We start from the raw sequence: 25,281 nt of genomic DNA, 5'->3' as shown, positions 1-25,281 counted from the left end.
ATAGGGGTTCAATTTTAAGTTGATATTTGTAATTTTTTTGTAAGGCTTGTTTCTAAAAGACTTGGTAGCCTTGAGAGGCTATAGTTGAATAAATTTTGCCACAAATTAGCCATGTGCTCCTCAAGTCCTCATCTGTAAAATATGAGAGTTGGATTTAAATGTTCTCTGTGGTCCCTCCACTTCTGATATCTTCTGTGACTCTGGAAGGTAGTGTGTTTCTGTACTTGTTGAGTTTTATCTACCCATCCAATTTTTATAGCTAAACTTAAGTTGGAAGTTATTAATCTGAGTAAATATTGAGAATTTTCTGTACTAGAGCAATCTGAATTTTGAGCAAGGGTGGACAGAGGATGGCACAGTTAGACATAACTGAATATGTTAGCATCATAACGTGGAGTGTAGACCTGTTGTGTCTGCAGTTGCTTTGGATGAGGCTTTTAGTTACATCGCTAGACTGTTTATTTTATTTATTTTGGGCTGTGTTGGGTCATCGTTACTGCGTGTAGGCTTTCTCTAGTTGTGGCGAGCAGGGGCTACTCTTCTTTGCGGTGCACACACAGGCTACTCATTACCGTGACTTCTCTTGTTGTGGAGCACGGGCTCTAGGCGCGCGGGCTTCAGTAGTTGTGGCATGCGGGCTCAATAGTTGTGGCTCGCAGGCTCTAGAATGCAGGCTCAGTAGTTGTGGGGCACGGGCTTAGTTGCTCCGTGGCATGGGGGATCTTCCCGGACCAGGGCTTGAACCTGTGCCCCCTGCATTGGCAGGCGGATTCTTAACCACTGCGTCACCAGGGAAGCCCCGGTAAGGTAGTTCTTGATTAGTCCTGTGATTGTTGTGTAGTGTCTGGGTCTTAGTCACTAGTTTTCTGGTTGTTTTCCTGCTAACCACATATATCAGGCATCTGTTTCCATGTCGGTTCATCTTTGGTTAAATCATAGTTTGCTTTATGTTTTCTCTCGACAGAGTGTATGGATTGTAAACACATATTTGAACTCTATAGTTGTAGTCTAGTTAATGTGTTCAGTAAATGTTAGATTCCTAACATCACATTGTCTATTTGTAGATGAAGCAAATGCTTGAACTCTATAATGAATTAACGAGTGAGATTTGAGCAAGTAGACAAAGAGGGGCCATGTACACAGTCTTATTTTTCCCCCAGCTCTTCTGTCATTTCATGTTCCTTTTTTTTTTTTCATGTTCGTTTTTAAAAGATCTGAACACCTTTCCTTCTCCCCTCTATGTTAGGGGACCCTGTTGTCCTCATTTATTCCTGTTGAATTTGTCCCTCCCTAGACTGAATCTCTTTGAGGGCAAGAAATACTTTTTTGTTTTCACAGCATCTAGCACATGGTAGAAATGCAATAAGTATTTGAATTAATTGTGACTTTTATTCAGTAAGACTTACAAAGCACTCAGTCACACTTCATCTTTTCAGATGTGTGTATGTGTGTGTATATATGTATAAATTTTATATTGATTTGGACTGGTCATGGTCTAGATATTTTCCAAATCCATGTAATTCTTAAGAGATAAATCTTGAAAAGATGGTTTAGAGCAATCTACTTTGAGGTTACCAGCGTAAGTAAAATGATTTTAGACATACTTCCTTGAGGGGAAAATAATCCTTGTGCATGCAAATCTGGATTGTAGAAGTGAAGGAAAGAAAAATTTATTAAAAGAATGTGTAAATCTTAACTTTTCCTACCTAACCTTTATGTTCACCTGCTCAGTACATGTAATGGTTAGAGACTTCCTTAGTTGCACGTGCCTCCCTTCCCCCCTTTCCCATTAATTTGTTGGACTGTGGGGTGAGAAAGGAGGGTGGAGCCTTTCGGCTATTTTCACCAGCCCTGGTTCTGCTCTGTTCCCAGAAAGACATGGGCCCAGTTTGTTGTTTGCCTTAACTCAATAATGGGAATAATAGTTTATTTTAAAAAGAGAGTGTCCCATTGCTGGACAGTAATGATCCTTCCCCGGTAAGTAGTACCAGTTCTTGAATGGTTTAATGACTGCATAATAGTCCGCCAAGCACACATACCATAATCTCACTTAACAAATACTTATTTGTTAAACATTTAGGTTACTTCTAGTTCCCTTTTAAATTGTTGCTGTAATGTGATGGACATATTTGTGCTTATGGCTTTTCTCATATTTTGGAATATAATCTCAGAATTTGTCAGATGAAAGATCAATTATTCGAACTGTTAATTTGTTAATGAAATCTCCTTGATTATTTTCCAGGAGATTAATATTTGCCATCATGGAAGCAGTGAGAATATTTGGATTTTTAGATAATTTGGATTCGACCTCTTCATTTTTTAGGTACCCAGACTTGGACCTAGAGGAGGAGTAAGGCACTTGTTCGAGTCAACATTGACCAAGCACCTAACTCATCATTTTTTGTTTTTTTTTTTTCCCTTTGTCTGTTAGCCTATGATTTGAGTGCCTTTGAGCAGATGGTATGCAGCTTTTGTAACAGTGAACAATTTTTTTTCTGGAGAGTAATGTGGCCATTTTGGAGAAGGCCGTTTGGCCTTTTGAGCAATTTATTTTGTGGAAAGTACATTATTTAATACTGGCCTAGAGATCATACACCTGTATATCCTCTACTTCACTTATATGAGAAAAATGTAAATGAAGGAAGCTGTCATCAGAAGTGATTTTGGAGGATGCAAGTTCTGGGACAATATGTAGACCTAAGTCCAATGTTATTTTTAACACAATAACTGCAACAATTTGCCACAGTAACAATAATACTACACTCTAACACAAAGGTTAAATTGTTGGTTATATTATGGTTACCAAGACAGGGAAGGCCACATTAAACAGAAGATGTCCTTAAAATAGTAATGTGTTATTGCTTAAAAGGTTAAACTGTTTTCTATAATTCTAGTCTTGTGAAATACAAAACAGTTATGCTGGGCGAATTAGTCATATAGTTATATGTAGATAAACATTAGAAATGAGATGTGTAGGGAGTTGCAGATTCAGTCCCATCTCAGGAATATTTTCATGGCAGGACTTTTTAAATATAGGTGCATCCTGAGAGAAGGCTGAAGTTACCATGTCCTTGTAATGCTCAGCAGTTGGTAGGTTAGGGAAAAATAGAACTATTGATTTTCAGATATAGTATAACCTCAGTAATCTTAATGAGGGAGAGTTAGGGAAGTAGTGGAAGTCAGAAACAAGTTACAAGGAAACAAATTTATTTTTAAATGCTTAAAATAGCTTTAAATAGGCATTGTGGAATAGTTGTTCCTTACTAATCCAACTAGATAGATTATAAAGAATGTTACTTTTAAAATTCTTCAGTTAGAAGGTGGTTTAGTGGGTTGAGTCTGAACCTTAGAGCCAGCTAGACTTGGCTTCAAATTATGGCTCTGGTGTTTATGAGATGTTTCGCTTTAAGCAAGTTGGTTAACCCTAACTTGCAGTATGTAAAGATCAGAAAGCCCAGTTTGGTTCCTGGCATGAAGTTTACTATTACCAGATTGAGGTTTTAAAAACTGCTGTATTGCTTAGATAAAAAGTCATCTTTCATAATTAAACTAATACAGCTAGAATTTTGGAGAAGAAACTCCTTGAGTGTGGTACAACAGTTTTTATTATGTACATGTATGTTATGTTAGTTTTCTATTGTGTGTAACAACCACAAATTTAGTACCTTAAAACACAGATCTGTTATCTCACAGTTTCCATGGATCGAAGTCCTGGTATGGGTTAGCTGTAGAGTCTTCTGTTCAGGGTCTTATTTGGCTGGAGCTATGATTTTTATTAGAGACTTGATGGCCTCTTCCAAGCTCACTGTTGTTGGTGTAATGTGGTTCTTGTGATTATAGGGCTGAGGTTCCCCCATTTTCTTGCTAGCTGTCAACTGGTGACCATTCTCAGTTCCTAGGTGCCCTCAGGTCTCTACCACATGGCCCCCTTCATATGACTTCTCAGAACCTAGCAGCTTAGTCTATAAGGTTGGCAGGAGAATCTCTTTAGGAAGGGCTCAACTTCTCTTTTGAGAGCTTTCTCTCATTAAGTCAGGCCTACCCAAGGTAATCTCTCCTTTGATTAACTTAAAATTCAGTGACTTGGAATCTTAATTATATTTGAAAATCCCTTCACCTCTGTGAAAGGGTTTGTGTAATTTAGGTCATATAATTTAACCTAATCATGGCAATGAAATTCACCATATTTACAGTCCTACCCCCACACCAGGGAGGGATGGATTATACAGGAGATATACACCAGAGGTGGGAATCTTGGAGACCATCTTAGAATTCTTTCTTCCCTTCTCTCCCCCTACTCCCCCCGCCACCCCACTTCCCCCTGCAAGGACCAGGGTTTGCCAGTTTTTTACACGTATTACTGAAATCTGTTTTCCCAGCCAGCTCTTGTACTAGCAGTTTGTGAGACTGCTTTAAGTATGATAGTTGAAGGTAGATGGCCTTGTTAAAACACTCTTCAAATGTACTTATTGTGCAAAGTGTAAGCTTAAGATTGCAGAAAGAATATGAAGCCTGCATCAAGGAACAGAGACCATTTTGAGAGAGGAGAGAACTGCTTTAAAGTAGTAAAAGCACTCCTTACATTAAATGAGTCAGGAATGTGAAACTACTTCTTCCTTTGAAATATTTTCTACTCTTGCCCTCAGATAAACCCAGGGCTCCTACCTCTATTCTGATTTTTGCCTGTATTATGGCATTTAAAACATTATCCTGTAGTTGGCTGCTTGCATCTTTCTTTTTAAAACTAGAATAAGTTCCTTGAGGGTGGGATCCATGTTTTATTTCATTTTCTAACATAACTCTTTGCTTATAAGAGGGTGTGAATAAATATTCCTTGATTCAGTCATTTATATTTCATCACAGTGGTAAAGGGTATTGGCACATTCATGTTTATAGTACAGAGAAAAGCTTTAGTTCATGTCCAAAACATTTTGTGGAGTAGTACTAATGAATTCTAAAGTTACTGCCCTCAATTTTGCTTTTAATCCTAGGAAGGTCTTTGGAAGTAATTTTACGGTTAGCAACAGGCCTGGTCATTTATCTGTTTACCAGGCTCGTAGCAAACCAGAAACCAAAATTTATAAAGGGGCTAAAGAAGGTTATTATAGCAGGATTATTCATGTAATTAGCATGCCACTTTATGATCTGTCTCTGCCTTCCTCTCTGGCTGCTTCCTTACTGACCAGTTACACTGAACATTTTGTAGTTTCTTGACTACACTGTTAGCAATTACCTCTCCAAAGCACCAGTATGGACCATTATCACAGAAAGATACTTTTTTTTCTTTTTCTTTTTTTTTTTGCGGTACGTGGCCCTCTCACTGTTGTGGCCTCTCCCGTTGAGCACAGGCTCCGGACGCGCAGGCTCAGACTGCCATGGCTCACGGGCCCAGCCGCTCCGCGGCATGTGGGATCTTCCCGGACCGGGGCATGAACCCGTGTCCCCTGCATTGGCAGGTGGACTCTCAACCACTGCGCCACCAGGGAAGCCCGAAAGATACTTTTTTATACAGTGATTTGCTTTTGTTTCTTTTTTATAGCATATACTTCTTGAAGGTAGGAAATCATAACTATCTTTTGTTTTTAGTGCCTGTCACAGAATAGACACTTAACATGTAAGGGAATGAGTGCAGCAATGAAACTAAAAACAAGACAGCCTTAAAGACATGGTCTTTAGTGTAGGAACAAGCGGCTACATAAACCTTAACCCCCAAAGGCAGTTCACGCCACAGCACAGTGGAACAGGTGATACTCAGGATGTCTGTGATCAAAAATGCTACAGATTAAGTATACTTACATATGAGTTTAAGGGGATTAACTCACAATCTAGTCAAGCATTTAAAACATGCAGTCATTTACTTTGAGGCTTATGATCTTGTCCTTTATTCATTAGGAAGGTTGCTAGGTTTGTGTTGAATAGAGCTGAGATCTCCACAATGAAAATCTTGTTTTCTATACTTGGGATCACTATAGAAATTTTGCCATAGATGTTCTGAAATCTCTCTTCCCTTGCATGATCATTTGGAATGTTAGCTTAAAAAGAGAATGAAAAATTAATCATCGCCAGGTAGACACTAATCTTTCTGTACTTAAGTGATTTTTACTTCAGGTTTTCTTGACATGAAGTCTTATCTGTCATTTAGGGTTTCAGAATTAATGCCAACAGAAAAGATACAATAGATATTATATGGGAAACATAGGAAGGACTTTGTGTTCTTGAGCAGTGCTATTTTGCCTTTAAAGAAAGTTTTTATAAGAGAGATCCATTGCCAGAGGCAACCTTTGTCATCCTTATATTTGTTTTGATGTTTAAGATTAATTTTTTATTTCTTTTCAGTCTCTGCTAACAAAATCATCAGATACCTAGAAAATCCAGACTGTCCTTCATAGGCATGATTCTCCACATTGGTGCAGCTAGCCATGAACTATCCTTTTCTTCTCCCTCTTTTTCCCAGATATCTCCCGGGGCCAATTCAGCACCTCTACCTGGCCATCCTAACAAGGTGATTTGTGAAAGGGTGAGACTTCAGAGCCTGTTCCCTCTCCTCCCAAGTGATCAGAACACTACCATTCAAGAGGATGCTCACTTCAAAGCTTTCTTCCAGGTTCTTATATATTTACCCTTTCCCTTCATAGGGCTGAAAGCCACAAGATACATTCTAGGTTGTTTCTAGGAAGGCTTGAGACAAAATTCTCAGAATCTTCTTACTTCTTATTTTCTATTATATGTGGGAATAAGTATTCTTCTTAGAGGGAGTCTTTAACATAACTTTTTCAGCCAGCTTTTCTGAAGAATGTTTGTCTTGTCTTGAGCTGCTGTTACTATTTGACCACTTAATATTCTTGTTTTTTTATCTTTTGGTCTTAATCACTTGTCCTAATAGGTCTAGTTCTGTAGGAAGGTAGAAGATATTACAGAATATGTGAAATTGTATAGGGAAGGAAAATGGAAGCATGTAAGGTATTTTTTAAAGTCATCACTACTTATTTGCTTAACATCCAGAGTTTGATAGTAATGCATATTTCAAAGAGAAAACATGGTTACTTGCCTTCTGTAACTTTTTATACCTGTGGGTAAAATGTGTTTAAAAATTTGGTTACATACAAAATGAAAACAAATTAAGGTATGAATGGATTTAAACTGTCATTAGGTTATTAACAAGAATACTAGGATGTGCTCACATAAATCATTGGCTACTACATTTACAATCCATTATTCCTAGAGAAGCAAGTTTTAGTAATGGAATTCGTTATTACCACAAAGGAAACTAAGTTACAGAATTGCTTTTGTATACTAGGGTTGTGGGCCAAGTCATGTAATTGTACACTAGGGTTGTGGGCCAAGTCATTTAATTGTACATGTGTATATAAACCTGAGGTAGTGAGAGTTGCTAATCAAATCTAGGACTTTTGGATAGAGATAGCTCATTTTCTGTTTGTGTGGGAGTGACAGGTTGGGAATTGGGACTAGTTCTGAAAGAGAAATGCTTGTGACACATTAAATTGGAGGTGTAGGATTTCTTAGGGTAGGTGTTTAGGTGATCTAGGGCTCTTTAATCTGCTTTCTTTGTTAATATTTGTGCCAGGTTCTCTGCTTTGTGTGTATTGTCTCCTTTTGTTTTTAACCGTCATAATAAACTAGTCCTGGCTGGTTTTCTAGATGAAGAAATAGGGTCAGAGAATCTCGCTGAGATGCCCAATTACATATCTAGTTGTTGGCAGAACAGAAATTCAAATCCAACTTTTGCTATTTCTTGTCTACTATATCATACCAGCTTTGGATGTTAACAGATAATTCTGTAAACACAGTTCAGTGTATGTTAAGAGACATCATCTGTATTGAATTGAATGGCATATTGACTGCCATTTTGGATACAGCATTAGCTTGCAAGAGCTTGATCTTTAACAATAGACCAATATAGCTAAGGAAGAAATTGACTTTGTACCGTCACTACTGCCACTAATAAACAGTTATTTGACACTTTCTGTGCTCTCCAGACCTCCTTTGAGTCTTTAAGCATTAACTCAATATTAACTTTAAACTCAAAGAGTAGCTGCCAAATGCAATAGATTAAACCCATGTTTTGGGACTTCCCTGGTGGCACAGTGGTTAAGAATCTGCCTGCCAATGCAGAGGACACGGGTTCAAGCCCTGATCCATGCCTACACGCCACAGAGCAACTAAGCCCGTGTGCCACAACTACTGAAGCCCGCGCGCCTAGAGCCTGTGCTCCGCAACAAGAAAAGCCACTGCAATGAGAAGCCCGTGCACCGCAACAAAGAGTAGCCCCCGCTCGCCACTACTAGAGAAAGCCTGCATGCAGCAACAAAGACCTAAGCAACCATAAATATATAAATTAATTAGTTTTTTAAAAAAAGAATTAAACCCATGTTTTGAAAATAAAACCAAAAAGTTAGACCCAGTTCCATTGGATGTTGCAGAAAGGTGAAAGGTGTTACTGTTAAGTTTTTATTTATAGTCCTAATTTAACTTAAATCTTACTTTTCTCTAACTTTAGAATAAGGCCCTCAATGTACTTTGCTCCCAAGAGAGACTAGAGATTTTCTTTGCCCACTTATTACCCTACCACTGTTCCACATGAAGCAAAGTAAATCCTTCTCATATCCCCTTCGAGATATTGTCAGATACCTTCAACCAATTCTGATACCATGATTAGGTGTGATTTCTTAGTTCCAGTTATGGTTCTCATCCTTATAAAACTTAGTTGCCATGTAAAAACTAGAACCTATGCAGCCACGTCGTATCCTCAGAAGGTTATTCCCTTAATGCAGTTTTCTCTCGGCTTTCCTCCAAACTCTTTCTGCTTTTCCTTCCCCCTTGACTCCATCCATTCTAAACAGACTCACCTACCTCTTCCATTTTTTTCTTAAAGCACCCTCTCCACTTCCATATTGTAGCTGAAACTAGTCTCTTTTACGAGGACATCATTTTCCCTGTAGCCTTTTCTAAGGGTAAAGAAATTACTGCTTTTTCCTGCTCCAAGCATGGGATTGGGTATGTAGCTAGTAGGTAGGATGGTCATAGAGGTGAAGGAAAGTGTTGATACACTCCTGGATCCTTGTTTTTAATCACTAATCTTCTTTGAACAAAAAGCTCACCCTGGTTTTTTTTTTTTTGCGGTATGCGGGCCTCACACTGTCGTGGCCCCTTCCGCCACGGATCACAGGCTCTGGACGCGCAGGCCCATCTGCTCCGTGGCATGCGGGATCCTCCCGGACTGGGGCACGAACCCGTGTCCCCTGCGTCGGCAGGCGGACTCCCAACCACTGCGTCACCAGGGAAGCCCCTCATCCTGTTTTTGATCTCTTTTTTCATCTCCACTACTTACCAAGTTTGTGTCACTGTCCTTGTTTATTAAAGACTTTTGCACTTTGCTGCTTTTTACTTGTTTTTCTAGTCAAAATCTTTCAAATTTCGTATGTTTTTTAATTTTAAAAATTATGAAATATTTCATATATGCAAGTTATAAAATATAAAGAAGACATATGTATAAGTTTTAAAAAATCACCATCTAGCTTAAGAAATCAACTATTGCCAATGTTTTTGAAGCTTCCATATTATATTCAGGTGCTGTCCCAAACCTGTGCCTTGGGTAAACCTCTGTTGAATTTTGTGTTCAGTATCTCTTTGCTTTTCTGTGTGGTTTTTACTACATATAGTATACCTCAATACTATACTATTTAGTTTCTGAACTTATTGTAAATGGTATCATACTTTGTGTGTTTTTGCCATTTTGAAATTCATCCATATTGATGCATGTGGCTGTGTCCTGTAGATTCATTTTCCTGCTTTTAGCGTTACATTTATATGAATGTACTGTACTATAGTTTATCCCTTCTCTTTTTGATGGACATTTGGGTAGTCTCCAGTTTTCTATTACTATTATTAGAAACAGTGTTGCCATGAATATTCTTGTATGTTTCCTGGTGCACATTTAGTTGGTATTTTAATGTTCCTTTAAAAATGATGGCTTTGTGTATTTCTTGCTCTTTTTTTTTCCCCTACAAAAGAGGTTTAAGTAGATGCACATTTGCGTCTCTATAAAAATAAGCCTATATGTAAAATTAGAATCAAAGCCTCCTGTAATTTTTTTAAATTAAAATTAAGGTATAATTAACATACAGTAAAATTCACCTTTTTCCGTGTACAGGTCTGTGAGTTTTGACAAACACATACAGATGTGGGACCATTACAATCAAGATATAGGATAGTTTCAGCACCCCCCAAAATTCCCTCATGTCTGTTTGCTATCAGCCTCCTATAATTTTAAAATTAGCAGTTTCGTGCTACCAACCAATTCAGTGATTGTGATTGAAGATTGTATGCTTTCATTAAAAAGTCATGTACATTGTGGGGAACTTGAATTTCAGGTGTGGCACAACCCTTGATTTCAGGTGTGTGTGTGTTTAACATACACATACATTCTTTTAAAAAATATTTTCCATTATGGTTTATCATAGGATATTGAATATAGTTTTCTGTGCTATACAGTAGGACCTTGTTGTTTATCCATTCTATATAGAAAAGCTAACCCCAGCCTCCCACTCCACCCCTCCCCCAGTCCTGTCCCCCTTGGCAACCACAAGTCTGTTCTCTATGTCTGTGAGTTTGTTTCTGTTTTGTAGATAGGTCCATTGGTACCATACTTTAGTGATATCATATGGTATTTGTCTTTCTCTTTCTGACTTCACTTAGCATGATAATCTCTAGTTCCATCCATGTTGCTGCACATGGCATTATTTCGTTCTTTTTTATGGCTGGATAGTGTTCCATTTGTGTGTGTGTATACACACACACACACACACACACACCCCTCACATATTCGTTATCCATTCTTCTGTTGATGGACATTTAGGTTGTTTCCATGTCTTGGCTGTTGTGTACAATGCTGCTGTGAACGTAAGGGTGCATGTATTTTTTTTTTCAGTATGCAGGCCTCTCACTGTTGTGGCCTCTCACCCATTGCGGAGCACAGGCTCTGGACATGCAGGCTCAGTGGCCATGGTTCACGGGCCCAGCTGCTCCGCGGCATGTGGAATCTTCCCGGATCGGGGCACGAACCCATGTCGCCTGCATCGGCAGGTGGACTTTCAACCACTGCGCCACCAGGGAAGACAGGAACAAAAACTTTTCCAAAAATTGTCATAAAGGGAAATACACCGTAAAGATACTAGATCATATTGTAAAGAAATAGTTTCAAGTCAGTGAGTTCCATGTTGTTAAAACACAGTGGATGGGAAACAACCTAAGTGTCCCATCATCGGATGAATGGATAAAGATGTGGCACATATATACAATGGAATATTACTCAGCCATAAAAAGAAACGAAATTGAGCTATTTGTAATGAGGTGGATAGACCTAGAGTGTCATACAGAGTGAAGTAAGTCAGAAAGAGAAAGACAAATACTATATGCTAACACATATATATGGAATTTAAGAAAAAAAAAGTCATGAAGAACCTAGGGGTAAGACAGGAATAAAGACACAGACCTACTAGAGAATGGACTTGAGGATATGGGGAGGGGGAAGGGTAAGCTGTGACAAAGCGAGAGAGAGGCACAGACATATATACACTACCAAACGTAAGGTAGATAGCTAGTGGGAAGCAGCCGCATAGCACAGGGAGACGAGCTCGGTGCTTTGTGACCTCCTGGAGGGGTGGAATAGGGAGGGTGAGAGGGAGGGAGACGCAAGAGGGAAGAGATATGGGAATATATGTATAACGGATTCACTTTGTTATAAAGCAGAAACTAACACACCATTGTAAAACAATTACACTCCAATAAAGATGTTAGAAAAAAAAACAACAGTGGATGTTTTGCAGCCCTCATTCTACATGACCTCTTAGTTGAACCCTTGAAACTCCATTACACTGGCTTTCACCATCACACTCCACTCTCCTCTCATCAGGTACTCAACATAAAATGTTGGAGCTTCTCAGGGTTCAGTATTGGGCTTCCTTTTCATTGTATAAACTATTTTGAACAATTTTTGTCAATGCCTGTAACGTCGTTGACGTACCATCTATCTGTAGTATACCAAAAAGTCCTGAATTAGCATATCTAGTCTGAGCTTCAGTTGTCTGCAGAATGACTCCATGTGGAGGGATCCCTTGATTTCGGGTTGTTCTTAGCAGCTTTTCTGTTTTTGTTGGTTTCATGTTTATGCTTCAGATTATTTCATTGATCCTTGTTTATAGCTTCTGTGGAACTAAATATAGCATTTGAAAACAGTACAATTACAGCATCAGGGTAAATCAGTTTTTGTGAACCAGTGATGTTCTAAGAAAAATCTAGGACTTAAGGTTGTTAATACATTATTCAGAAATTAGCCAAACAGCCCTCCCTAAACTCAGGAAGCCACTGCTGGGTTAGCAGTTATGGCCAATGAATATAGAAACATAATATTTTCACACGGTATTTTATCCTCTTCATTATGATGGAATTGCAATATGTTATACCACTACATTCCCTTTGCAAGCACTCACTGCACATAAAATTGTTCTGTTCTTTGGCCTTTTATGAAAAAACACAGACTTGGACCATGTCAAAAAGCAAAGTTCTGATTTTTTTTTTTTAATGCATGGTCTGGTAACTTTTGAAAACAATATTTGAAAGTCTCTTTTCCCTCCCATACCTACAAGTAAAATAACATTCCAGGAGGATGTACTGTTTGAGTGGTTAGGAGGTTGGATTTTGTTCTGAAATCTTTTGAGCTGAGGAATCAAAGCTGTGCGTTAGAAAATTAAAGTCCTTTGTGAAGTATATGAAACAGGACTATATATATGTTGTGTAGTTCAAAGGCATTATATTCACTGAATTGTCTTTTGTACATCTTCACTAATAGAAACATATTTTACATAAATTTGAATATAGTTTAAACAAAGACTTCGTTTGTGGAAAATTAAATGAAAGAATGTATAGAGATCATTTTGTACATTATGTGATTCAAATGTAAAGTTATTAATTATTATTTACAAAAAGGGATCTGTCTTGGTGGTTATTCTTAGCAAGTTGCTTTATGTAGAGTGTTTCAGTTTTCTAAGTGCTTTCATGTCTCTTATTTTACATGAATGGAATTCAGTAAGTATTTCCTCTCCCGGGCCATTTAAATTTAATGGTTGTGGAATGAGAAACTTAATCTTTTGTCAGATAGCATAAGGCAAATAGAGTCTGGAAGTTTAAAAGAGGATTGGGAACTCAAAAATCTTGCTATGCTTATTTATTTGTAAATCTGAGATGAATGGTAGTCCTGAATAATGAGGGGAGAGCGGACCAGGTTATTGGAGATTTTATCTCCCCGACTCTAGTTGCCCCCTTGTTCCTTTGAGAAGTCCTTGGGGCTCACTAGTGTTTGCTGAAATCAGAGGCACTTTTCAATCACCATTTTTAATCTAGAACTTGGAACCTGTTTATGCTTTGGGGAAAGTTTGCATTATCTTCAAGACTTCCTGACTGACATATATATAAATATTATTTATATTTTATGTGTGTGTGTTTATACGTATGCACGTGTTTGTATTTTTTTTCTCCCATGGTATTTAGCATTTAATCATTTCTGATTTGCTTTTTTCGAAACTGTGGAATACTTTCTTATGGGTTGTTTTCACTGCTAATAATGATGTTTTGGTTATGAAGATTTGGTGTTACAGAGGTGTAATCCTGTACTCATTTTATCAGATGCTGAATACTGAGTATAAAAGCTAGCTGGCTAATTTTCTTCTGTCCTTCCTCCCTTGATCCCTGAATCTGCATCTGTATTCTGTACTGTAATATCTCTACAGTATTCTGTACCAGTAGAGACAGTACTAGTACCTGACTTCACTCAACATCTTACAGGTTTAAGTTGTCAACATCTGGTACTTTCTAAAGTCAGCCTACAGGCACAGAGTCAGCAGGGACAGGAGGGAACTGCTCCCCCCTGAGATTTCAAAACATAAATTTTTCTGTAATGGTGAATTTATCCTTAGGGCCTTTTCTTAAGAGAGTCCCTTATCTCTTAGTTCAGTGGTTCTCAGAGTGTAGTCCCAGACGAGCAATACCAAGCATCATATGGGATCATGTTAGAAATGCAAAATTCTTGGGTCCCAATCCAAACTGTCTGAATCAGAGACTGGGGAGTGGACCCAACAATCTGGTGTTTCTGATGCATGCAAAAGTTTGAGAACCACTGGCCTAGGTAATAGGAGTATTCCTCCAGATTCTGCTTTGCATTTACTTCTGTCAAGAGTCGTTGTGGTAGCATAATTCTAGATCAGTTTTTATATTAATTTCTAAGTTTAGAGGTTCACAGACAACATGGGTAGTGAAAAATTTGAACCCCAGCCTTAGTGTGAGGAGCTAACCTGTGGTTTGAGTTCTCAGGGATGTGATCCCTTCTCCAGTTCTCAGTACATACAGAGTAGACACTCTGTGCCAATGGCTGACTTCTTCTAGTCTTCCCTTTTATTGAAAGCATAGTACTTTGGAAATTTTGGCCTTATGCAGGGGTCTCAGCGATAGGACCTTATCTTCTCTCCCTCCTGCGAATATCAAAAAACAAACCTGGTTTTCAGTTTTCCTCTTTGTTTCTGGCCCTTGGAAATTTCTCTTTTTCTCTGAATCCAGCAATACCTTAAAAATTTTTTTTTTTGTATTTAAACCATTATTTCTACATGTTTATGTTAGGATTTTCACTTTTAGTCCATGATTTTGTCACAGAAGTCGTTATAGTTACTTTATATCAAATTTTATTTGATAAAATACTTATTTTATTATACTTCTTTATACTTATTTCTGTTCTGTAGCTACAACAGTGATCTTTCATGCCTTGTCCTATGTTGATTATAATAATTGAAAACCAATAAACATTCTTCATAGTATTAGGATACTTGTATAGTCATTGCAGAACCAAGTAGCATGTTTGGCCCATGGAGGAGGAGTTGTAATCTTTTGACTACCTGTCCTACTGAGAGGATGCTTTAGGTGACAAAATGATATGGATTTGTTTTCATCTTTGTCCTCCACTCTCTGATTGCCTTTTTTTTTTTTTAATATTTATTTTCTTTATTTTTTTGGCTGCATTGGGTCTTTGTTGCAGCACACGGGGTCTTCATCGAGGCGCGTGGGCTCTTCATTGGGGCACGCGGGCTTCTTTCTAGTTGTGGTGTGCAGGTTTTCTCTCTCTAGTTGTGGCGCGCAGGCTCCAGAGTGCATGCGCTCTGTATTTTGTGGCACACGGGCTCTCTCGTTGAGGTGCGCGGGCTTAGGTGCCCGACCAGGGATTGAACCCGCGTCCCCTGCACTGGAAGGCAGATTCTTTACCACTGGACCAGCAGGGAAGTCCGTGATTGCCTTTTTATATTTCTTATGATAAGAGAGCTGTGGGCTTAAGTTTTATTAAGAACTTGTAAGTTCTCAATCATACTGTTTTTGAATCCATATTGTGTATGGTATTTTTCTCAAGAGTCCTCTGATTCGTTCTAATTTGTAATGATTGTTTTTCAGACCTGCTGTACTGCCATCACCCTGGGATTTCTTTTCATTGCACTTCTGGGTTACTTCTATTTCTTGGTCCTGTATTTATATATATGTCCCCAGGTGAAGGAGAGAGCATGCACGCGTACATAAAAATCAATCAAGTAAAATTTTCTGAATGGATATGTGAGAAGCAACTTTGAATCTTAATACATCTGGCAAGGTCTTTGTTTTTTTCCCTTATACTAGACTAATAGTTTGATTGGAGTATAAAACTCTAGATTCAACATTATTTTCCCCCAGAGCACTTTAGCATCTTTTGTTTTCTGTGGGAAGTCTAATGCTAATCTAATTCTTTTTCTTTGTAGGTTACTCCCCCTTTCTTTTTCTGGAAACTGAGAATTTTTTATGCAGTTCCTTAGAGTATTAAACTTGATAAGGAATATGATGAAACCATATTGCATATAGTAAAATAACCTTTTAGTAATCCCATGTCACTAAATATCAGTTGTGGTTTCCTGTTACTTTGAGTGAAAAACTAAGGCTTATTACCATAATCCTAATGAAGAGCTCACTTCCACATATTTCCCTTCACTTCCTAGTCTTTTTTTTTGGCTGTACGTGGGCCTCTCACTATTGTGGCCTCTCCCGTTGCGGAGCACGGGCTCCGGACACGCAGGCTCAGTGGCCATGGCTCACGGGCCCAGCCGCTCTGCGGCATGTGGGATCTTCCCGAACCAGGGCACGAACCTGTGTCGCCTGCATTGGCAGGCGGACTCTCAACCACTGCACCACCAGGGGAGCCCCACTTCCTAGTCTTTGTCTCCTCTTACACACTGAGAACCTTTCACAACACAAAGAGAAGGGATGGGAAACTTTCTCAGTCATCTTTCCTTATCTCCACTCTTAAAAGTAATGCATTTGTTGTAAAATAAGAATATGCTAACCCACAACCTGAACATCACTGAAAATATGTAAAGGTTGATAGCCTAAGTGTTTTTTCAATACTTAGTTATTTTGTGGATCTGTAGTATTCTCCTCCATTTGGGCAGTGAATTTTTAGAATTCAGTTCCATGGCTTAGCTTGCGTCAAGCTTTGCGGTACAGGTTTATACATATGAAAGCCAATGATTATGATTGGTTGCTAGCATATTGTACCTCAAAAAGTCAATGTTAATCAAGTCTGTTTTACCACACGTGGAGATCACATTTCTAATGCTTATGTGTAGTTCATGTATGAGTTTGTCAAGTCTTAGTTGTTCTGTTGTTTTGTTTTAATCAGAATATCTAAATATTAATGGTTATTTTTCACTTTCTAAGTTTTAGGATTATCAGAACATAACTGATTTTCTTATTAAAATCAAGGGTTTAAAAACAACTACTTTTAATAGCACCATTAAATATAGGGAGAAAATAAGGTTAGTGTGAGGAAAGTTACAAGAGCATTTGTATATGGTTCTGAAAACTATTTTCTATTTTAGTTATAACAAACGTGAATTATAATATTCTTAAGTATAGAAGGAAAATGACATGGTTTTTTGAATACATCTGCTAAATAATTTAGAATGATCAAAAGTAACCATTTAGCAGTTTGCTTCATTCCTATCAGTTTAATCAGTTCTGTTTTATATGCTTATATTTTAAAATCTAACATAGTTTGTAACCTCATATATTCTTTAGCTAATATTAACATTTTTGTTCTAGCAGCAGGTGCCAATCAAAAGTTCCCTAATGCCCAAATGATTAGAATTTGCAGGAGTAGACTGGAGATAGGAGAGGCTCTATTAGAAAACACACAGCCCATATCAGACTTTCAGTTAACTTGTAATTTTGACAGTTTTGATGAGAGACTCAATTTGAAAATTGAGTTGTGTGGGGAATCCTGGAGAGTTAATAATTCAGTTAAGTGATCCGTACCAATTTTATAGCTAAACCCTTGAAAACTTGAGACTGTGCTTCAACATTAACAGGTATGGGTTTTTAATTATCTACCACTCCCATGATCTACCTGAAATGCCATGTCTTTCCCAAAGATATTCTGTGATATTCTAGTTAAGAACTAGATCAGTTGACTGTTTTTTAATGTTTTAAATAAATTTTACTTTGTCCACATAAACATTATTAAATAATAAATGTAATAGCCTGAAATAACAGGAATAAAGAGGCAGACAAGTGTGATTTTAAATCAAATCAAGGGCCTACTTAAATTATACCCCTTAAGCAGAAACTGACACACCGTTGTAAAGCAATTATACCCCAATAAAGATGTTTAAAAAAAATTATACCCCCTCCTAAATTGATCTCTCAGCTAAGAATTAATGCCTAAAAGAGTAACTGTTAACTGATAGGAGGATAGTAGATTTTCTCAGTTGAATTAGAGCTTTAAAGAGGTGGTCATGTACCATAGAAATTGTTTATTGTCCTGTTGTGTACCTTGTGTGTTGTTACCTGGTTAATTTTATGATATTTTAAAGAAACGTTAACTTTTCATTTGATATTATTTACTGTGTATCTCCCTTTCCCACCCCACCCCTCGTATCTTTTAAAGGTATTTAATTCAGGTTGATAGTGTATTTTCCCTCCTTTACACTTTGTGGTAAACATACTTAAACACCTATGCATGTAAACAGTAATGCAAAAATCCTTAAAAGATTTTATTCAGTTGATTGATTTTGTTGCATTGGCAGAGTGAAGATAGTCCAAGTCCCAAGAGACAGCGCCTCTCTCATTCAGTCTTTGATTATACATCAGCATCACCAGCTCCCTCACCACCAATGCGACCATGGGAGATGACATCAAATAGGCAGCCCCCTTCAGTTCGACCAAGCCAACATCACTTCTCAGGGGAACGATGCAACACACCTGCACGCAACAGAAGAAGGTTAGTTGGTTACAGTTACTTATTAAATTTGTGGTCATTGGTAGATGTGTGAATTTTTTTTAACATCAGAAAACATTTTTTCTGTAGGAATTTTATAAACACATCAACACCTTTTTACTTCTACGCTTACACATGAGAAACAACGTTACAAGTTGTTTAGATTTCTACAGTCCATCATGAGAGTTCACTTAGCTTGTGGCTGACAGAAGAAGAAATTGAAAGGCTAAATTGGTTTACCTAAAATCAATCCGTACCATTATATGTGAATTCAACTACCTTAAGGTTTAAGACTTTTTGTGGGCTAGCCTTCAATCCATATTACTGAAAAATGCATTTTATAGTTTATAACTGTAAGGAAATATAGAACCATGGTCTTAGGAATGAGCAACCTCTTTTTCACGCAATTCTTATCCACTCCATTCTTAGAAATGAATAACCTCTCTCCAGATATTCCTTCTGTATCCTCTAAGGCAACTGGGAGCTTAATTAAGTTTCTTTAAAATTGTGGAGCCTGTGATATGAAGAGTGACTGAAATTTAGTTTGACTTTCAGTCCTGTCTTCCATATAGGACTTGCCCCTTGCTTTTCCTTCCCAGGGGAATACATTTCCTGAGCTGCTTCCTCTTTAGAAGTTGTCTGAGGTCATACCTTTCTTCTTCCAAGGAAATAGAGCATACTTGGGATGAGGCGACTGTTTATATGTCCAGGATGTGGTGTTACAGACTAAATGTTTGTGTCTCCTGAAGATCCATAGGTTGATGCCTTAGCCCCCAGTGTGGATGTATTTAGAGATGAGGCCTCTAAGGAAGTAATTTAGGCTGAATGAGGTCATAAGGATGGGGCCCTGATCCAAGAGGATTAGTGTCCTTATAAGAGGAGACTCTAGGAAGAGAGCTCTCGCTAGAAACCAGCCATGCTAGCACCTTGATCTTGGACATAGTCTCTAGGACTGTGAGAAAATGAATTTCTATTGTTTAAGTGAGTCTGTGGTATTTTATTAGGGCAGCCCTAGGAAACTGATACTGAAGGGGTCTTAAAACCCATCATTCATTGTTCCAAATAAGACAAGATAAACCTGTTCCTGAGCTGTATTCTGTTGACACACTAAGACTTTTACATTATCTGGTGCAGTATTACCCAATTATATGGGAATGTTTAAGTAAAATAATGTTATGCCAACCAGGTAAAATATTTTATAGCTGTTAAATGTTACAGCATGAGGAAATAAGGTTGGTTGTTTCAAGGTTACAGCCTGAGCCCCTGCTGTAATCTTTCCTATTGCTTTATGGCGAAATGTGGCGTACATTCAGGAGAACTTGGAAAACAAGCGTACACTTAAAAGGATAACACACAGGTGTGCCCAACACCTAGGTTAAAATAGAGCATTAAAAACCCTCCTTCTGATAACCCCTGTCCTGTGATTTGTCATCACTCACAAACATTTGAGGAAAGCCAACAAAGTGAAAGATGGGCACTGAAACTCAATACAAGAAAGAACTTGAAGAAACCATTAATAGAAGAAATAAAACAATTAAGAGAATAAACAAAATAGAATTTTAGAATAAGTGTAGCATGAGAGAAGTGGAAGAGATTGTATCCATAAAAATCAACTGGAAATCTTAGTTGGTAAAATTAATAAACAGGCAGAAAAAGCATCTTGGTCCCTGGAAGATCAAGTGAAGGAATTTTCCCAGATTGTAGTGTAAAAGGGCAAAATGGAAAGTGTGGAAAAGAAATTTAAATATAGGCAAGAGTCATCAGTTCTGAATATGTCTAATCATATTTCCAGGCGGAAACAATAGAAGGGAACAATTTAGACAGAAATAGTACAAAATCATTTTCAAGAATTGAAGAGGGACTTCTCTGGTGGTGCAGTGGTTAAGAATCTGCCTGCCAATGCAGGGGATGCGGGTTTAAGCCCTGGTCCGGGAAGATCCCACATGCCACGGAGCAACTAAGCCTGTGCGCCACAACTACTGAGCCTGCGCTCTAGAGCCTGCGAGCCACAACTACTGAAGCCCGCGCACCTAGAGACTGTGCTCCACAACAAGAGAAGCCATTGCAATGAGAAACCCGTGCACCACAACGAAGAGTAGACCCCGCTCGCCACAACTAGAGAAAGCCCGTGTGCAGCAACGAAGACCCAATGCATCCATAAGTAAATAAATATTTTTTTAAAAATTGAAGAAAGACTTGAGCAAGATCTTGGTGAAATTTAAGAGTATGCACAAACATTCAGAGATGAAGAATGTTGAACAATAAGAGATCCTCCCTGAATCATACATCATGATCAAGAGGGATTTATCCTGGGGTTGCAAGGGTTTTTCAGTATCCACAAGTCAATCAGTGTGATACACAACATTAACAAATTGAAGAATAAAAACCATATAATCGTTTTAATAGATGTAGAAAAAGCTTTTGATAAGATTTAGCATCCATTTATGATTTAAAAACTCTCCAGAAAGTGGGCATAGAGGGCACATACCTCAACATAATAAAGGCCTTATATGACAAACCTACAGCTGACATCATACTCAATGGTGAAAACCTGAAAGCGTTCCCTCCAAGATCAGGAATAAGACGAGGATGTCCACTCTCGCCACTTTTACTTAACATAGTTTTGGATGTCGTAGCCAAAGCAGTCAGACAGGAAAAAGAAAAGGAATCCAAGTTGGAAAGGAAGAAGTAAAATTGTCACTGTTTGCAGATGATGTGATACTATGCGTAGAAAATCCTAAAGATGCCACCAGGAAACTACTAGAGCTCATCAATGAGTTCAGTAGAGTTGCAGGATACAGAATTAATATACATAAATCTGTTGCATTTCTATACGTGAATGACAAACTATCAAAAAGAGAAATTAAGGAAACAGTCTCATTTACCATCACATCAAAAAGAATAAAATACCTAGGAATAAACCTACTTAAGGAGTTGAAAGACCTGTACTTGGAAAACTGTAAGGCACTGATGAAAAAAATTGAGGATGACAAAAACAGATGGAAAGATGTACCGTGTTCTTGGATTGGAATAATTAATATTGTTAAAAGGACCATACTACCCAAGGCAATCTACAGATTCAGTGCAGTCTCCATCAAAATACCAATGGCATTTTTCGCAGAACTAGAACAAATAATTTTAAAGTTTGTATGGAGACACAAAATATCCTGAAAGGCCAAAACAATCTTGAGAAAAAACAACAGAGCTGAAGGAATCATGCTCCCTGACTTCAGACTATATACTACAAAGCTACAGTCATCAAGACAGTATGATACTGGCATAAAAACAGACACATAGATCAATGGAACAGGATGGAAAGCCCAGAAATAAACCCACGCAGTATGGTCAGTCTGTGGCAAAGGAGGCAAGAATATACAATGGAGAAAAGACAGCCTCTTCAGTAAATGGTGCTGGGAAAACTGGACAGCTACATGTAAAAAAATAAAATTAGAACATTCTCTAACACAATATACAGAAATAAATTCAAAATGGATTAAACAGCTAAATGTAAGACTAGATACTATAAAACTCCTAGAGCAAAACATAGGTGAACTCTTTCACATAAATTGCAGCAGTATTTTTTGGATCTGTCTCCTAAAGAGAAGAAAATTAAAGCAAAAATAAACAAATTGGACTTAATTAAACTTAAAAGCTTTTGCACAGCACAAAATTCATCGACAAAATAAAAAGACAGCATACTGAATGGGAGAAGATGTTTGCAAATGATATGACCAATATGGGGTTAATATCGAACATATATAAACAGCTCATACAACTCAATGTCAAAAAAAAACTCAGTTAAAAAATGGGCAGAAGACCTGAGTAGACAGTTTTTCAGAGAGGAAGTGCAGGTGGCCAACAGGTACATGGAAAGATGCTCAGTATTGCTAATCATCAGGGAAATGCAAATCAAAACCACAATGAGATACCACCTGGCAGAACAGCTATTATCGAAAAGAACGCAAAAAACAAATGTTAGCAAAGGTGTGGAAAAAAGAGAACCCTCATACACTGTTGGTGGGAATGTAAATTGGTGCAGCCACTGTGGAAAATAGTATGAAGATTTCTCAAAAACACTAAAAACAAAACTACCATATGATCCAGCAGTTTCACTCCTGGGTAGATATCCAAAAAAACCAAAAATACTAATTCAGAAACATATGCACCCCAGTGTTCATAGCAGCATTATTTACGATTGCCAAGGTATGGAAGCAACCTAAGTGTCCATCAACAGGTGAATGGATAAAGGATGTGTGTGTGTGTGTGTGTGTATTCCACACAATGGAATACTACTCAGCCATTAAAAAGGCCGAAATTTTGCCATTTGCAGCAACATGGATGGACTTGGAGGGCATTATGCCAAGTAAAATAAGTCAGAGAAAAACAAATACTGTATGACATCACTTATATATATGGAATCTAAAAAATACAGCTAACTAGTTGAATGTAAAGAAAGAAGCAGACTCACAGATACAGAGAACAAACTAGTGGTTACCAGTGGGGAGAGGGAAGGAGGACGGAGAGGGCTGATATAAGGGTAGGGGATAAGAGGTACAAACTATTAGGTATAAAATAAGCTGCAAGGATACATTTATTGTACAACACAGGGAGTATAGCCAGTATTTCATAAGGACTATAAGTGGAACATAACCTTTAAAATTGTGAATCACTGTATTGTACACCTGTAATATCGTACAGCAACTACAATTAAAAAAGAAATAATAAAAGAAAAAAAAAGAGAACCTTCTTGAAAGAATTATTAAATACTGTACTCTAGGAAGTGGAAGAATAAATGCAAGAAGTAGGATTTAATACCATTTGATTAGGAAAGGAAACAAAAAAGACATACTGCTAAGTCTGAATAAAGGTCTGTTCAAAAAATGAGAAAACATTTCAGGAAAGATCTGAATGTAAAGTGGGGACAGAGCAGAGAGGAGTAAAAATGTGCAATCTAGATGTTTTTAGAAAAATTGAATTATGTGTTTAAAAATTCAAGTGTAGTCACTAGAAGAATAGAACTGGAACATATAGCTTCCACACAATGAAACAGATAAACAACATATATAGAAAATGCAATCCAACAAAAGGCAGGTCAGTGAGACCAGGAGGGAAGAGCTTTGTGCTGTTCACAAGTGATACATCTAAAACAAAGTGACAAAGTAGTACCTATCATAGATATAAAAGTCAACTGAAAGAAATATTTGTCCATCTTATCACTGTTTATTATTTCTAGATTTTCCAATAATTCAGCTTTCTAAATGTTCTACTACAAAGGCATACATAACAGATTTAATGAGGCAATTCAGTAGAGACAAGGACCAAAATTGTCAAGGAACTTATGTGTCAGCGTGAGAGCTTGGGTCTTAATTTGTGTTAAGTTTTTTTTTTTTTTTTTTTTTTTTTTTTTTTTGTGTTAAGTTTGAGTTATTGAAATTATGTTTGAGTAGGGAAGTGAGAGCAAGAAGCAACAACAGAATAAAGAATATTAAAAGGGACCCTTAAAGTTTGTGGACAGGCTGAGTGTTTTTTCGGGAGATGAGTGATCTGGGCATATATTTTCTATTTTGATTGTAAGGTACACAGTTTTTCACATCATAATGTCTCTAAATTGATGGTATAGTATAATCTAATTGGCAGCTTTCCTCCTCTTTTTAGTGATACATTAAACAGTCCTTTGAAATATTTTTACAGGTATAAAGATATGTACATATACATGAATTAGTATACATAGATAAATTTTCTTGTTCTTTTCTCTTAGAGAGACTAGAAATAGTGTAGCAGTCAGCACACTTACCTTCTAAATACCATTCCACAGTCAAAGGAACCAGGGCTCTGGAGAACTGGTTAATTCCAGAATTGGTATAGGGAAAATACAAGATAAGCCTAGAGCATATTGTCCATATAGTAAGGAACAGTAGTAAAAGGGCACAGGAGCTAAACTGAAAGTGCTCCCATTGGACAAAGTTGAAATAATTTTAACAATAAAATAAAACAATAGTGTGGATTATAACCTAAAGAATAAAATAAATATCCATTAGCCCATACTCATAAATAAGTGAATAAACAAATATTAATGGGAGAGAGGGAATAGTTCTTCCTTATGGAATTCCAATTAATACATGTGGAAGAAATGAGGGGAGTAGAAAATCACCATTAGAATATTATAATAGTGATAGCTGAAGGTCCATTCATGCATGCTAAAGTTATTGGCAAAACTTTTAGCAGAAGCAAAATATTTGCATGGTCTCAAAGTATCCCCCCCCCCCCCCCAAGTATTTGGTAATTACAAAGGGAAGAATGATGATTTTGTAGTAGAGGGTCTTGGCAGAAACCAATTTAGCCAAGGGATTGGTGGTAAATACATAGGCATGAGTGATGCATGTGATGTCATGTGCCCCTGGATACAATGCACTGAAAAGGGCCTATCACCTCTGTGATATCCTTTCCAGTAATGCATAACGTCATGCAGATCATGGGAAAACATCAGACAAATCTGGGTATTCTGCAGAGTAAATATGTCTTCAGAGGTATCAAGGTCGTGAAAGACTGAGGAACTGTCATGGATTGGAGAAGACTAAGGAAACATGACCACTATATGCAATAATGGGATCCTGCACTGGATTTTTAGACCGTGAGGGGATATTGGTAGAAAAACTGGGTAAAGTCTGAATATATTCTGTTGTTTAGTTAACAGTATGATACCAAGGTTTATTTCCTAATTTTGATAATTATTCTAATGGAAGATATTAACATGAAGGAAAGCTGGGTGAGGGGTACACAAAAATTATATTAAAATTATCTCAAAATAAAACATTAAAGTGAGTTCGAAGGTGGATGGCATCTGAAAATCAGTGAAGTACAGTATGTCAGTTTTGAAGCAGAAATGCAAGAAAGAGTTATGCTGAAAATAAAGATAGAGGAAGCAA

General features: G+C 37.5%; 1 protein-coding gene across 9 annotated transcripts in view; it reads left to right on the top strand.

Annotated features, from left to right (window-relative positions):
- Window positions 1-25,281, top strand: part of RNF38 (ring finger protein 38) — a 121,626-nt gene that overhangs the window by 65,301 nt on the left and 31,044 nt on the right. For 3 of the 9 annotated variants that reach the window (XM_024762987.1, XM_024762980.1, XM_024762978.1), the window contains one exon: window positions 18,165-18,358. In XM_024762987.1, coding sequence (XP_024618755.1) covers window positions 18,252-18,358 — 107 coding nt within the window. In that variant the 5' untranslated portion in view covers window positions 18,165-18,251. Of the gene's footprint in view, window positions 1-6,454; window positions 6,605-18,164; window positions 18,359-25,281 lie in introns of all 9 variants that reach the window. The other 6 variants (XM_024762986.1, XM_024762985.1, XM_024762984.1 and 3 more) reach the window with 3 other exon arrangements.

The sequence above is a fragment of the Neophocaena asiaeorientalis genome, unplaced genomic scaffold (assembly GCF_003031525.2).
Source record: "Neophocaena asiaeorientalis asiaeorientalis breed wild unplaced genomic scaffold, Neophocaena_asiaeorientalis_V1.1 scaffold449, whole genome shotgun sequence".
Taxonomy (NCBI): domain Eukaryota; kingdom Metazoa; phylum Chordata; class Mammalia; order Artiodactyla; family Phocoenidae; genus Neophocaena; species Neophocaena asiaeorientalis.
Note: the sequence above shows the minus strand (reverse complement) of the source record. Positions and strands in the feature narration are given on the sequence as shown.